Source organism: Lactuca saligna, chromosome 4 (genome assembly GCF_052625555.1).
Source record: "Lactuca saligna cultivar CGN05327 chromosome 4, ASM5262555v1, whole genome shotgun sequence".
In the NCBI taxonomy this organism is placed as follows: Eukaryota; Viridiplantae; Streptophyta; class Magnoliopsida; order Asterales; family Asteraceae; genus Lactuca; species Lactuca saligna.
The window spans coordinates 53,205,851-53,221,115 of NC_136420.1; the positions used below are offsets into that span (position 1 = coordinate 53,205,851).

Here is a 15,265-nt window from a genome sequence, read left to right on the forward strand (position 1 = left end):
TTATGCATAAAACCCATCAGAAACATCATCACGATAACACATGGCATCATAAATATTGAAGTTGATAACTTCACAATCAAATTCCATTGAAAGGGTACCATCATAAACATCTATTTTGGTTCTGGCAGTTTTTAAAAATGGTCTCCCCAAAAGAATGGAACCTAAATTTGATGAGTCATCATCTCCAATATCTAAAACATAGAAATCAGCTGGGAATATAAGTTTATTCACTTGAACCAAAACGTCTTCCAACACACCTTTTGGGTGCACCAGAGAACGATCAACTAATTGAATGATGACTCTTGTTCTTTTTAAAGGCCCCACCCCGATAGTTTTAAAAATTAAATATGGCAAAACATTTGTTGAAGCTCCTAAATCCAACATAGCTCGTGGCACTGAAAGGTTCCCCAACTTGCAAGGAATGGTAAATACTCTTGGATCCTTACACTTTCGGGGTAGCCTTTTCTGTAAAACAGCTGAAACATTCTCGCTTACTTTAACTAATTTTTTTCCTTTTAATTTTCTTTTTGAAGTACATAACTCTTTTAAAATTTTAGCATATTAGGGTAGTTGTTTAATTGCATCAAGAAGCGGAATATTTACCTCAACCTTTCTGAAGAAATCCATAATATCTTTGTCTTCATTTTCTTTTTTTCGTGTTTTTCAGCATTGGGGGAAAATGAGGAGGAGTAATTTTCACCTCAGCTTCAGCGGGCCTATCTTTTTCTGCACCTCTTCAGTCGCCTCAGATTCTTGCTTAATCACGATCTCTTCTTCCTCATCTTCTTGCTGATCTGGTCCATTATAGTTTTTACCACTTCTAAGGGTGAAAACACAAGCATTGTGCTTCGGTTTTTTCTTAGTCTGTGATGGGAATTTCCTTGGGTTTGTGCTTCTATTTTTCTGATGGAGTTCGCTAGTTGTGATACCTTCTGCTCCAAAATTTTGATGCTAGACTTTGTTTCATTCTGGAAGGCTTAGGTACCGGTAGCAATACTTTTAACTATGTCTTCCAAAGACATGTTGGAACTACTAGCTTGTGAATGAAGATGTGGTTGCTGAAAGTTGCTTCGGTGATGATTTTGTTGGAAAGGTTGCTGAAATCCAGGTGGAGCTTAGTATTGGTTCCTTTTCTAGAAGTTCTATTGAGGCCTTAGCTGGAAATTGTTATTTTGAGGCCCTCTCCATGCTTGGTTGTTGCGATGCTGATCAAATGGCCTTTGCTGAAATCCTCCCATAGCTTGAACAGATTCAGTGTCTTCTTGAACTAGTGGGCACATATTAGTTGGGTGCCCGGTTTTGCAGCAGATCCTGTAAGGTTTGACTTTTGCTTCAATACCTTTTTCTTTTGTCAACAAAAGGACAACCTTTGTCAATTCTGGAATCTGAGATTCCAGGTGGGCGTTACTCACTTCCTTGACTCATATTGGATGGTCTAGGTACCACTCTTCTTCAGTTGTTGAGTGTTTTGATTCATTAGCTAACTTCTCAATTAATGCCTTAATCTATGTTGGTGTCATGTCTGAAAGTGACCCTCCACTTGATGCATTTATAAGTTGCCTCTCCATAGGTATCAATCCTTCGCATAAACACTAATATAATTGATAATCACTAATGTCATGTTGCGGGCATCGTACTAGCAGCTTCTTGAATTGCTCCCAATAAGTGTGGAGAGCTTCTCTTTTGCCTTGCTTTACACCTAGAACCTCTCTGCGCAAATCTGACACTTTCGACTCGGGAAAATATTTTTCTAGAAAAAATTTGGCGAGTTTATTCCATCTTGTTATTGAACCAGGCAGTAGGTCATATAACCACTCTTTTGTTGCATCTTGAACTGAGAAGGGGAATGCCCTTAGTTTGATTAGATCTTCAGTGACTGTATGGGGCTTCATTCCAAAATAGACGACATGGAATTCCTTGAGAAATTTATGAGGATCTTCATTCTCAAGGCCTCAGAATGGGGGCAACAAATGGATCAAATTGGATTTAAGCAAAAAAATTGAGCCTTTGGAAAGGTGATACATAATGGTTGTTGGGTAACATCTTTTGTTGCCCATTCGTGGAGAGTCTTTTCAGCTTCGTTTCCATTTTCACTCATGGTGAATTATGTTTCAGTTTCAAAAGAGTCTGTGAGTTCCGGTTTGTCTGAAGATGATGAGGAGTATGTTTTGAACGAGATGTTAACGGGTAAGGCAGGCAGGTGGTTCTTTTGGAAAAGGTTGAAATGAGGCTTCAGTTTCGTTCCACAAGGGTGTGCCTTGTGGTGTGGGTATTTTATGATGTGGGGAGGGGGAGGCTTAGGTTCCTACTTGTTGCTTCTGAAGTTTTGCCTCCTTCTTTAGCTTCCTATTAGTCTTCTCAAACTCTGGATAAAAAATTAGATCACCTGTACGTGAAGATATTGGCATAAAACTATTAGTGTTTACTGTGTCCCAGGCAATGATGCCAATTTGTTTAGACTGTTATCATGTGCGATTTAAACAAATAAAAATATAAATAAAACAACTCTTTTTTCACTAACAGGTAGTACTGGTAAGCAGGGTCGGATCCTCAGGGACACGTCCTAAAATCTTTGCCTCTTTGCGTAAGGCACGAACTAAATTTTGACAAGTGAATAAAAGATAAATTAGGGAGGGGGTTTATTTCTGAAAATTTAAACTAATAAGAGTAAAAAATGATAAAAGACTAACTGAATTTAAAAGTAGTAAAAATCAAATAAGAGAAAGCAATTCTAGTTTTGCGGTGACTCCCCTGATCATATAATTAACCTTCAACACAATATTTGACTGTGCACTTATTCAAACTGGTATTGAAGTTCATTAACAAGCTCGGAGGCGTAAAAACTTGTTTGATCAATCCATATTAGAGTTAACCGTAAACGCAAAATTAATCTAATATATGTCACTTTTTACCAATTAATCTAGAAAATTACGGATCTAAACAATTAGATGTCTAGAATGATTCACAAACATTTTAAGTGGCCAACAGAAATTGAAATCAAAATCAAACACTCAATTAAACACATAATTGATCAAACTAAACAGTAATCATAGTCAAACATAGTGCCTAATTATTAATCATATGAAAAGGTTACATCTTGCGAAACTGAAATCTGAGTTTTTAGCCTGACATGGCTAAAAACAGATTACAAACAATAGAAAATAGAGTCTAAATGATAAATCTTACTAAACAATGAAAAGAAATCGAATCGTCTCCTTTAGATCTGCGTTCTTCAATTGAAACCCTCTAAAAATCACATTAGAATTGCCGGGAATCGTCAATTAGGGTTACTGGATAAGTGTGGGGCTCTATTTATACGTCCAAAATCAAAAACGTCGTGCATGTGATCGCATAGGGACAACCTACGATCGCATGTATTACCGGAAACGCATCATGAGCCTTTTAAATGAATTATGATACCATTTCGAGTCAACCTGGGATCTCATGTAATGTGTTTTCTTATCCTTGTGAATTTTTTTGCACGAAAAATCTCTGAAGCGAAGCTGCGACCGAGCCTGCAATCGCAAGGACAAAGCTGCGATCGCATAGGGAAAACATGCGATCGCATGTTGTCATTTTCGTGTCTTTTGATCTTCGTTCCTCCTTCCAAGTAGTTCTTGATCATTCCTCGACATCCTTCCTTAGTATAGACTCCAGTTAAGCTCCAAAGAGTCCATTAACGCATCCCGAACTCACGTAATCATCCATGCGCTCCAAATTACCCTAAAAATCATAACAAATGTGAGCAGTACGGGCATTCTACAAAATAATCATGAAACACACAATACATAATAATAATCGGGAGTTAGTTAGCATTTTATGAAAAAATATCGAGGAAACCGTGCTAAAAGATGCATATAAATGCATCTAGTAGTGATTCATCGTAGCTCTAATTATTTAATGATCATAAACAATTAGGTTACAAGTTCATGCAATTAAAACGATCAACTATCACACATAAGTTGATTATTAAGCAATAAAAACTAGAACTAAAACATGCTAGTGTTTTAATTGTCAAACACAATAAAACCAACATATATCATCCAATAATCGAAATCAACACATAATGATTAGGTTCATCTTCACCAAAAAGAAGTATAAGGTTTTCAGCCTTTCATAGTAGCAAAAAAACACACAAAATCCATGCAAATAAGGGTAGACATGAGTATGTTTAGCAAACCAAATAGATCCATGTAGAGTTCTTCTAAATCTTCTTCAACTCTTGAGCTCCAATTGCTTCTCGATCTTCTTTTGAGTTTTCAAAGGGTTTTAGTCTCAATTCTCCTCAAAAAATCGGCCAGAAGTCTCCCCATTTGACCTAATGATCGAATACATATATGTAACACCCATGAAATTCAATCTAATTTAAAATATTTTAATCCATTAAAAAACCATTAAGTTAATACAGTTTGTTTTCAAAACAGTTTTAAACATCAGAGTATCCCCAGAACCCAATCACAAAATCATGAAATATGAGGAGCGGTACTATCACGCCTTTGCCTTACCACGATCACTTGATGTACCTGAAATAATAAACTGAAACCGTAAGCTCGAAAGTTTAGTGAGTTCCCCCAAAATACCTATACATGCATAACCATACATATACATCAACAAAGATTATACTATGGGTCCAATCAACTGTCGGGTTGGAATACCTTAGCCCTCAACCATCAGGTTGGAATGCCAACATACTACGAGTCCAATCATCCTCGGGATGGAATACTCTCGGCCCACAACCATCGGGTTGGAATGCCCACACACCTATACATACAATAACTACTATGGGTTGAATCATCCCTTGGGATGGAATACCCAGGCCTACTGTTGGATTAGTGTCTAAGTCCATAACTATTTTGGTATGTACTTGACCCGATGGTGCATGGTCCTTTTGGGTTGCCTTCACCAAAGCAACTTGATAGGATGATTTATGGAGAGTAAGGATTAAATATGATTTATTAATATATTATGGGAATAATATATTAAAGGAGAAATCATATTGTTTAATTAATATTAGTCAATAATTAATTGGTAATTAGTTTTGTGACTAAAAGAGATTAATTAAACTTAAGGGACTGGAATTGTAATTATAAGATAATTGCAATTTGGGCCATGGATTGCCTTGTATTAAGGGATGGACGAATTCTAATGGGAAACCCATAAGGAAATAGTCCATGGGCTTAATTAAAGGAGTCTATGGGTTGCTTAGGGCTTAAGCATCCAAATTAGGGTTTCCTTGTTAGATAACCCTAATAGCCCAACTATATAAAGACCCCTTAAGGCTCAAAAACGTGGCTAAGCTTCTTGTAAGGGTTTACACACGTTTTTGGCAGCCTCCAACCTCTCTCCTCTTCATCCTCTTGCTTATGGTGTTTGTGAACCATTAGAGGAGTGACACTTGTGACTCTAAGCCTTCCAAAGTCAATTCAAGGAGATTTGTGATTGTTATTGCTACATAACAATCAAGCATGTACAATAGAGAAACCTAGATCCAAGCATTAGGGTTTGTATGAGCACATAGGATGTCTTATGACCAAAACCCATAAGTGGTATCAGAGCCTTGATTGGTTTCTATTGTATTGATGCATATTTAATCGTAATAAGCACTGAAAATCGATTTTTTTGAGTTTTGAAGGTTTGACTCGCCGAGTCACTTGGTGAACTCGCCGAGTCAGCTGATCTCGACGAGTCCAAGCCCGACTCGATGAGTCAAAGTTTCTGACAACTCGTTTTCGTGATTTTCTTCCTGTTTTGGTTTTGGATAATTACCATAAACTCGTTTTTGTGATAAAATCCGAATGATGGGATCCGTTGTCGGTGAAGCGATGGCTGTTGATTGGGTTCTTCAGTCACTTCCTAACTCGTATAGTGAGTTCGTAAGAGAGTACTGCATGATGAACTACGACGTGACCCTTATAGATCTCACCTATATGCTTATTGCTGCTAAATCAGCAATGGTTTGGCGCAATAGAAAAGCAAAGTTGATTGGTGAATCTGCCTTCAAGACCTCTATGGATATAGACAATGGCAATGAAAGACATGCAATGATCAAAAAGTTTGATCATAAGAGAAAGGCGATGTCTGAAGTAGTTCCATGTGTTGTTCCAAAAGAGTCAATTTGCTTTTATTGCCAAGAGAAGGGGCATTGGAGATGAAGTTGCCCTATTTACCTAAGAGATCCAAGAGATGGGAGAGTCAAAAGTATGACTACGCTTTAGGTAAGAATCCACTATCTAACTCCATTAAGTTCCTATGCATTGATTCTTAATACATGATGTGATAAGATTGCATTTAAATGTTTTGAAGGATCGGTGAAAAGAAAGGAAGCTTGATAAGAGAGCAAGATGAATCTAATCACAAGAGATGGATCTCGATCTCATGGACTTGAAGATTGGATTTTGAGCTTAGATTGTTATGATAGAGTTGTTAGAAATTTTCTTTTACATAGTTTTCAATAGATTTTGCATTGTAAGGACAAATGTTTTTCCGCTACTTTTTATAAATAAAACAAATTTTGTTTGACTTATTTATTTGTTTATTTCCTTGCAATGAAATCGTTATGAAAATTGATGTTTGAATATTTCTACAACGAATGGATGTGATTCTTAGTTATGTTATTTATGGAAATTGGACTAATTCATTAACAAAGTGTCAAGTGAAGGACTAGGAGATCGAGTACACAAAGTTGTGTGTTGATCAAGTTCACCATAAGAGTAACAAAGATATTCGTCATGATTTACACTTACAAGATTAAGTGTAATTTTGAATTGATTAAAGGGTTTAGATCAATAGCAAAACGAATAAGAAGAATCAAGTAGGCAGAAAGATAAGAGTTTCTCCATTCTAAGAAGAAGGGAGAGTAGCTTTTATGCTTTATGATAGGTCTTAATGATTAAGAACCATATCTCAATTGATCCTCTAATGAGTCTTGGTGCAATTGTATGTCCAAGAAGAGGAATCAAAGATTGAAGAAATGGTCAAATCAAGAAGTCAATCATACTTCGTTCCAAAACAAGTCTTAAAGTCAAGATTGTGACATTGAGTGAATAGTATTAAGAAGGTTTATAACATTCATCAATTGTGGAAAGTTGTGATGTCTTGGATAAGACAAAGACCAACTAAGACCAAAATTATGAAGTGTTTTGTTTTGATATAAGCTACACTAACTCTTGAATATTTGTTTGTCAAGAAATGTTTTTGATAAGAGAATCTTATATGTCAAGGAGTCAGTGGGAGTCTTAATGGTCTCGAAAAGTTTCAAGAACAAATCAAATAAACCTTATCGATCATCACTAGCACACGAGTTGAGGTTTACAACCTATCGTGAAGACATTATTTTGTTTCTGTGCCAATCCAATCGAGTTAATTATGCATGTGAGTCCTATGAGTTCTCATTTGAATGCGTAAAAGGCAAGGACCTTGATCAATGAAAGGTGCATTGATAGGAAAAAGGTAAGATGCTTAACTACTTGGAAAACATGGTGGGCAGCTGTGCTACCATAAGGCAAGAAATCAAGATTAAGAAAGTTCGATCCATATGAGTTTGAATTTGTCGTAAACTTTGGTTTTTAACAAATTCACATGGATAGGAACACATACACTGTTTAAATCTAAGTGTCATAAGGTTTCCTCCTTCATGAAAATGATTGTGAGAAAATGCTTTCACTAAGAAAGATTTTAAAAGATAGTGATTGTAAAATTGCATTCTCGAATTCGATCATGGTTACGGCATCCCTTTCCATAATTTGAATTGTGAGGTTTGGCAATTAGTCTTAATTGTTAAGACACACATATGAACTATCTAAGGCAAAAGTGTATAAGTTCAAGAAGTCTTGATAAAAGATTATCAAAGCACTAAGTATTAAAAACATGGACTTAAGAAATTCAATAGGTATTGTTTTTTCTGAAAGTTAAGATGTTTATGAATACATGTCGAAGCTAGTGGGAGCATAAGTGTTATGTTTTATAATAATCATCATGATAGTGGGAGCATAAATGTTATGATTGTATGATTATTAAGACACATATTGCAAAGTTAGCAATATTAATTATAGAAAACAAGAGTTAAACCTTGCAAAGTAGTAAGGGTTATAAAGTTGTTTTGCTATAATTAAGGGAGAGAATATTATGCTTCATTTCAAATCTAAAGGATTAGGTTGTGGAATGTTAATAAATTTAGTCAAAGGTACATAGTGCATTCTTAAAGTTTCGATTATGATTACGGCATTCCTCTTCACAATTCGAATTTTGAGAACATAGAAAATAAAACATTGTGCGTCGTGTCCTATACGCTTCGGGTATAGGATCGATTGCAAATGCTTTAATGTTTGACCATTCTAAAATTTTCCAAATGTCTAGCGCATTTAGAGGGAAAAGGGACTAGAATTGGTTCTGACTAAAATAATTAAACAACTATCAAAGGACGATTCGAAGTTCGACGAGAATTGGTCGCTTGTGAGTAGTTGGAAGTATAGTATTGGAAATTATGGAAATGTTTCCATATTGGATGGACAATATTGACATCATTACGAATAGATAAGATTCTATTAAGAATGAGTTGTCATATGGAAAATATGGAAGCGTGTCCATATTGGGAAGTAAATACTTAAAATCTATGACTAGATTAGAAACCTTTATGCAAAAGGATGTTCAAAGGAATGTACTTTGAGTGAGAGACATCGTATCTAAGGAATTGTCTTGTAACAATCTCCGTTAGAGGACTTTGTAATATCATTGGCAATAGTCTTGGAGACTTTGGTGCAGTGACATTACAAAAGGATAGTTGCATAAAGTGTTAGAATCTAGTATATTCTATAAGTAACAAGAATTTGATATTCTTACACTTAAGAAAATGGATTTGGAGTTGTAAAATGAGAATGATTGGAAATGTGTTCAATTTGTCTATTTCACAAAAGTAAGAACCATAGGTAAACATTGTGTGCATGCTAGGAGCATGGGACAAGTGTTGGAAATCAAGTAAGAAGTTGATTACCCGAAACGACAAATAATGAGTAATCGGTATGGTGATAAATAAAACGTGTTTTGTTTATACTCAAAGGTTTGAGGCCATATGGGATTAGTATTATTCTTGTGTTTCACCTTGCATGTTTTGACTTCCAGAATAATTGAGTTTATTAAGAATAATCGAATTATTCAAACGGGCCACAGTCGTTCATATGTTGGAAGTAGGTATGAATGAAGATTGTCGTGAATTGGTGTGTGGATTGTCTAAAAGAGTATTAGACATAAGCAAATGTTTGCTACAATGTTCATGAGTGCTTATGAATATGATTTGAGCATTGGATTAAACCCACGCTCACTTGTATCACTATCTCGAGTGATTAGTGAGACGATAACATCTTATATTCTTCAAACCGAGATGTGTGAGTTGTATCTTGCGAATCGGTTGCACATTGATAATATGTAAACGCACTAGTAACTTGGTGTTATAAAACATATTGTTGTGTGTGATTCGGTGAGTGAGTGCAAGCAAGCATTGTATCAAAGTTTATCCGTTCCTTTTATTCAAAGAATAAAAGCGATATCTTTGGGCCCCTCGATGGTTTAGTGATGACATACGTAAATGCTCGGCCGGGCTAGGGCTAATTTGATTTGTTCAATTAGTCTGTCGTCATAAATCGGAAATCGAGATATAGTACAAAGAGAATGATTTGAAATCATATCTCATAAGATATCTAGAATGGAAGAATATATGATCCCTTATCTAAGGACACGCGTATCTGATATGATCAGAGTTGACAACGGCTTTGGAAAGCTACGATTGCAGATCGGGATTTGAAGTCATACGCAGAATAGTTGTTAGACTTATCCAAGTGGGAGACTGTTGGATTAGTATCTAAGTCCATAACTATTTTGGTATGTACTTGACCCGATGGTGCATGGTCCTTTTGGGTTGCCTTCACCAAAGCAACTTGATAGGATGATTTATGGAGAGTAAGGATTAAATATGATTTATTAATATATTATGGGAATAATATATTAAAGGAGAAATCATATTGTTTAATTAATATTAGTCAATAATTAATTGGTAATTAGTTTTGTGACTAAAAGAGATTAATTAAACTTAAGGGACTGGAATTGTAATTATAAGATAATTGCAATTTGGGCCATGGATTGCCTTGTATTAAGGGATGGACGAATTCTAATGGGAAACCCATAAGGAAATCGTCCATGGGCTTAATTAAAGGAGTTTATGGGTTGCTTAGGGCTTAAGCATCCAAATTAGGGTTTCCTTGTTAGATAACCCTAATAGCCCAACTATATAAAGACCCCTTAAGGCTAAAAAACGTGGCTAAGCTTCTTGTAAGGGTTTACACACGTTTTTGGTAGCCTCCAACCTCTCTCCTCTTCATCCTCTTGCTTATGGTGTTTGTGAACCATTAGAGGAGTGACACTTGTGACTCTAAGCCTTCCAAAGTCAATTCAAGGAGATTTGTGATTGTTATTGCTACATAACAATCAAGCATGTACAATAGAGAAACCTAGATCCAAGCATTAGGGTTTGTATGAGCACATAGGATGTCTTATGACCAAAACCCATCACCTACAACCATCGGGTTGGAATGCCATCATACTACGAGTCCAATCATCCTACCGGGATGGAATACTCCTGACCCACAACCATCGGGTTGGAATGCCCACATACTAGCAAACATGTGCATCTATCAAATAATCACATAACAGTCTACTGAAACAACATACTAGGGCCCTATCATCCTTCCGGGATGGAATACCCTCTATAGCTATTCAAACATGCACACATATCACTGGTAATCTCTTACCAACACATAGACAATCTGACCATCTACAGGTCACTAAGCATAACCACATCCAGTCTACCAGGATGCCAATCTAACCAACCATACTAGCATAGAATCATCCATTCTAGCAGAATACCATACTAACATATCATAATAGCAATTACTCAAATAACAATTCAAAGGCCCGACCTTGGTGCCTTAGACCCCTGTATAGTGAGGATAACTCACCTTGCGCGAAGTGCAGAAATCCTACAAATCTCTGACCGCTATCTCACTGGAAATCCCAACTATCGTATGGTAAATGTGACATCCCCAAAATCACGGCCAGAAAAGACCGATTTTAATTTATGCTTTTAAAATAATTTCAGAGTAAATCCTTTTGATTTGAAAGAGTTGTGGAATTTGTTCCCAAAAACAAAGTATGATAAAATAAGATTTACCAAAGCATTTCTTAAAGAAATGTATTTTTCATTATATTACAACACTCGGGATGCCATGTTCCGATAAACAGACCAAAAGCATAAACATTTAAATATAGACCTTACAACAGTTATTTACAACAACAGGTCTATAATCCAAAAATAACTTGACAAGTCATCCAACTTATGCTCTGGTGCCACTACCTGTAATACAAAGAAACTGAGTGGGTCAGGCTTGGGAGCCTAGTGAGCATATATGATTTTCAACCCACAATAAATAATTATATTTAATTCCACCAACCAACAATAACCTAATTACCCATTCCCGTTATTCTCACTTTACATCCCTAAGATAACTAACATAAGGGACCTAGTCTAAGAATATTTCATCGGGGCGACAACACATGCTTCGGGGGTTCCTCAGCAATATAAGTCAAATAAGGCAACCATGAGGGGGATGGAGTACAGCGAATGAACACCCAAGTTCATTAACACCTACAGGTGGCGAGCCTGCTAGTGTTCCACAAGACTATCTAGAAAAGTCTGTGGTCGTCATCTAAACTCCGCTAGATGACTGAATCAAAGCAACAACGAGGCCTCTCATCTGTTTATTACATACCAACTATCTACCCATGTTCTACCCAACATATTAGTAGATAAAAATATACATTTTTATACATAGTTTAAAAACCTGTATAGCATGCTTTAATCAATACATATTCCACATAACAGACGAGGCACACACACATAACACGTATTTCATGGAGAATAAATCAGATCTATGAGATAGAATATAGTGAATATACATTCACACATATAACAACAAAATATATACAAATAGCACGTATTTTATATAAAATAGTTCATAATATTGTATTGGAAGAAAATAACTACACACTCACTTGATCAGAAGATGATCGGACAAGACTATGGCTTATAGTAGTAGTAATCCTCAGCAGATCTGGAAGATCTTCACAAAAATCGAACTTCTCGCGGGCAGAGCTTCGGCTCGGGAATCGCACTTCTCGGGATCTTCGGGGCTTTGGGACTTGCTTCGGGATATTTATCACACGTAAATCGAGGTAAAACGGGAGAGAGAGGAGAGAAAATAGCAACCTTAAATGGTTGGCCCTTCAAATCTATTTATAAGGCAAATTTGGCCCTTGCCACGTCGTGGCAACCTTTTTCCACGTCGTGGGCTTGGTCGTTACTGCATACGTCATCGCAAGTTGCATCTGGGGGACTCCCGGAGGTGTTAGAAGACTTTCCACATCGTGGCACTGCTTGCCACGTCGTGGTATCGGACAGTTTTGGGGTTTCGCGCCCCGAACTTCAGAAATTCATAACTTTCGCATACGAACTCCGTTTTCGACGTTCTTTATATCGACGCGAATGTGAGATTATGCTCTACAACTCTCGTTTAGAATCCATTCACTAATTTTGAATTGATTTTTAATATATTATAAGTATATTACTTATATAGTATTTTTAGTAGGTCGGGACAGAAAAACTCCGTTCGAAATTCATAACTCTTTCATCTAAACTCCGTTTTCGTCTGTCTTTTTATCGTTGGACTAATATCAATGAGATCTTCAATTCTCATTTAGAATTTTTTGGCTAAATATCACTCGATCTCTATTTAGAGTATTCGGCTGCATACCGCTAAGTCGAAACTTCGAAAAATCATAACTTCCTCATACGAAGTCAGATTTGGGCGTTCTTTTCATGCACACTCTTGGTTTAACTAACCCTATGATTTTCGTTTAGATCAATAAGGCTAGATATCGCTCTATCTTAAATTCATATTTTACGTCATTCGGCGTCGTGCCGGTTCTGTCGCGAAACTTCGACAGGTCATAACTTCTTCGTTATAACTCGAATTTCGGCATCCTTATATCTCCAAAATCCTTGTTTCGACCACTAAAACTTTATGCAAAGATATTGGGATTATACCACACTTCAAATTTGACGCTTATTTTATTTTTAATTCATTAATTTATAATAATTAAGAAAATAAACACATAATTCACATAATTCACATAATACTCAAATATTTCATCATTAATACTTCAAAAAGAGTTACAAGGGTTAACCTAGACTATTACATCAATGATAATGCATAGCCTGAAATGCGGGCGTTATAATTCTCTCCCCCTTAGGATGATTCCGTCCCCGGAATCACACATCAACAAACAAATGCGGATAGCGACTCACCATGTCACTCTCCGTTTCCCAGGTGAGATTTGACCAATTCATATGTTTCCAACGGACAAGCACTAATTCGACCATCTTGCGTCGAAGCTTCTTAGTCTTTCAGTCAACAATTGCCTCTGGTTCTTCAATTAACCTGTTGTTTTCATCAATTCTCAATTCAGAAATTGGAATTATATCGGGAACTTCTCCCGTGAACTTCCTCAAATAACACACATGAAAAGTGTTGTGAATTTCATTCAGTTGTTCGGGTAATTCGAGCTTTTAAGCTTGGTTCCCAATCCTCTGAAGAACTTTAAACGGTCCAATAAACCTTGGACTCAACTTTCCCCTTTTTACCAAATCTTATAAGTCCCGTCCACAGCAAGACTTTAAGCAAAACCGAATCTCCAACCTCAAAAGCCATCGGTCTTCACTTCTTGTTAGCATAGCTCTTTTGATGATCCTGAGTTGCTAACATTCTTTCCTTGATCACTTTCAACTTCTCAGTAGTTTGATGGACCATCTCGGGACCCATAAACTGCTTTTCCCTAGCCTCAAGCCAACAAGACGGAGTATGGCACTTCTATCCGTATAAAGCTTGATAAGGTGCCATCTTTATGCTCGAGTGGAAACTATTATTGTAGGAAAATTCTACCAAAGGTAAATGTTCATCCCAATTACCTATGAATTCCAGGGTGCATGCTCTTAGCATATCTTCAAGTGTTTGTATTGTTCTTTCACTCTGACAATCAGTTTGCGGATGGTAAGCTGTACTTAAACACAACTTGGTACCCATTTCCTCTTGTAGACTTTTCCAAAACCTTGAGGTGAAACGGCTGTCACGATCTGATACAATCGTTAACGGAACACCGTGAAGCCTCACAATTTCCTTCACGTAAGAATTCGCAAGATTTTCCATAGACCATTTCTCATTGGCTGCTATGAAATGCGCACTCTTAGTGAATCGATCAACGATCACCCAAATCATGTCGTGACCATTCTTTGTTCTGGGTAGTTTAGTGACAAAATCCATCGCAATGTCTTCCCATTTACCCATAGGCCCAGGTAAAGGTTCTAAACTCCCGTATGGTTTCTGATGTTGTGTCTTGACTCTCGCACAAGTCACACACTCGGCCACATACTTTGCAACATCAAGCTTCATTGTCGGCCACCAGTAGTAGGGTTTTAGGTCCCTATACATTTTAGTGCTACCAAGATGAATCGAGTACATGGTTTTGTGAGCTTCTTCCATCAGAAGATCTTTAATTCCTCCTAACTTACGTACCCAAATCCAATCTTGGAACACCTTCATTCCGTGATTGTTTATACCAAACACAAACGTTTTTCCCAAACGTTCCTCCTTTCGGTCATTCTTCTCAGAAGCTTCCTCTTGAGCTTTCTTTATACTCTCCACAATTGTCGAGACAACTTCTATTCTCAACGCTCTTGGCCTCTTCCTTTCGAGATTGACTTTCTGACTGAGAGCATCAGCAACAACATTGACTTTACCAGGATGGTAAAGTATCTCACAGTCGTAGTCCTTGAGTAACTCTAGCCAACGTCGTCGCCTCATATTTAACTCTTTCTGATTAAAGAGATATTGGAGACTCTTATGATCAGTGAAAAGTCTACACTTTGTGCCATAGAGGTAATGCCTCCATATTTTCAGAGTGAAAACTACCGTTGCCAACTCCAAATCATGAGTCGGGTAATTCTTTTCATGCTCCTTCAGCTGTCGAGACGCATATGCTATCACCTTTTCTCTTTGGGTCAAAACACAACCCAATCCAACCCTAGACGCATTGCTATAAACAACGAAGTCTTCAACTCCATCGGGTAAAGAAAGTATTGGTGCCTCACATAGCTTCTTCTTTA

The 15,265-nt window shown here is 36.9% G+C and overlaps 1 protein-coding gene across 1 annotated transcript; it reads right to left on the minus strand.

Moving 5' to 3' along the window:
* Positions 1-384, minus strand: LOC145039611 (uncharacterized). The gene has a single exon (XM_078987646.1). The coding sequence runs from the start codon at positions 382-384 to the stop codon at positions 1-3; it is 384 nt and encodes a 127-aa protein (XP_078843772.1).
* Between the last annotated feature and the right edge of the window lie 14,881 nt (positions 385-15,265).

Bases quoted from the DNA above. Each gene is read 5' to 3' on its own strand.
- LOC145039611 (XM_078987646.1), bottom strand. From the start codon at position 384: ATGTTGGATTTAGGAGCTTCAACAAATGTTTTGCCATATTTAATTTTT.